Source organism: Pterocles gutturalis, unplaced genomic scaffold, assembly GCF_000699245.1.
Source record: "Pterocles gutturalis isolate BGI_N339 unplaced genomic scaffold, ASM69924v1 scaffold22916, whole genome shotgun sequence".
Classification (NCBI taxonomy): domain Eukaryota; kingdom Metazoa; phylum Chordata; class Aves; order Pterocliformes; family Pteroclidae; genus Pterocles; species Pterocles gutturalis.
In genome coordinates, this window is record NW_010098465.1 from 48217 (window position 1) to 48768 (window position 552).

The 552-nt window shown below is 59.8% G+C and overlaps 1 protein-coding gene across 1 annotated transcript in view; it reads left to right on the forward strand.

The window, feature by feature from the left end:
• Window positions 1-360, forward strand: part of SLCO2A1 (solute carrier organic anion transporter family, member 2A1) — a 26083-nt gene extending 25723 nt beyond the window's left edge. The window contains exons 14-15 of the mRNA XM_010073137.1: window positions 1-116; window positions 240-360. The exon at window positions 1-116 is cut by the window's left edge and continues 4 nt beyond it. Of these exons, the coding sequence (XP_010071439.1) occupies window positions 1-116; window positions 240-360 (237 nt within the window). The remainder of the gene's footprint in view (window positions 117-239) is intronic.
• Window positions 361-552: the final 192 nt, after the last annotated feature.

The following is a 552-nucleotide window of genomic DNA, read 5'->3' on the forward strand; positions in this document are numbered from 1 at the left end:
TTGCCTCCCCCAGCCATGTTTGGTGCCCTCATCGACTCCTCCTGCATCTACTGGCAGAAGCAGTGTTCCCAGCGCGGGTTCTGCGCTTACTACAACAACGACTTCCTCCGCAACAGGTACCCCTGCCCCGTGTGTCCTCCTGCAGTGGTGGTGATCGAGGGGACAGTCCCCAGCTCAGCCAGGTGCTGGCTGGAAGTGCCACCTCCGGTCACAGCATCTCCCTGCTCTTCTTCCGACAGGTACCTGGGGCTGCAGGTGGGCTACAAGGTGGTGGGCACCGTCCTCCTGGCCATCATCAGCTGGAAGGTGAAGAGGAGCAAGGAGTACAACGTGCAGGAGAAGGCGACGGGGCTGGTGTAGTGCGTTCCAGGACTGACTCCGCACCCCCCCCCCCTGTTCACCCACTGCCAGTACTTTTTTTGTCTTTTTTTTGAGTTTGGTTTTTTTTCCTCCTAAGGGAGCAATTTCACTTGCCTTGCTCCCACCGAGGGATGCTCCACACCAGGGACTGGCTCCAGCCCATCGCTTTGGGGAGGGGGCAGCCCCCCACCA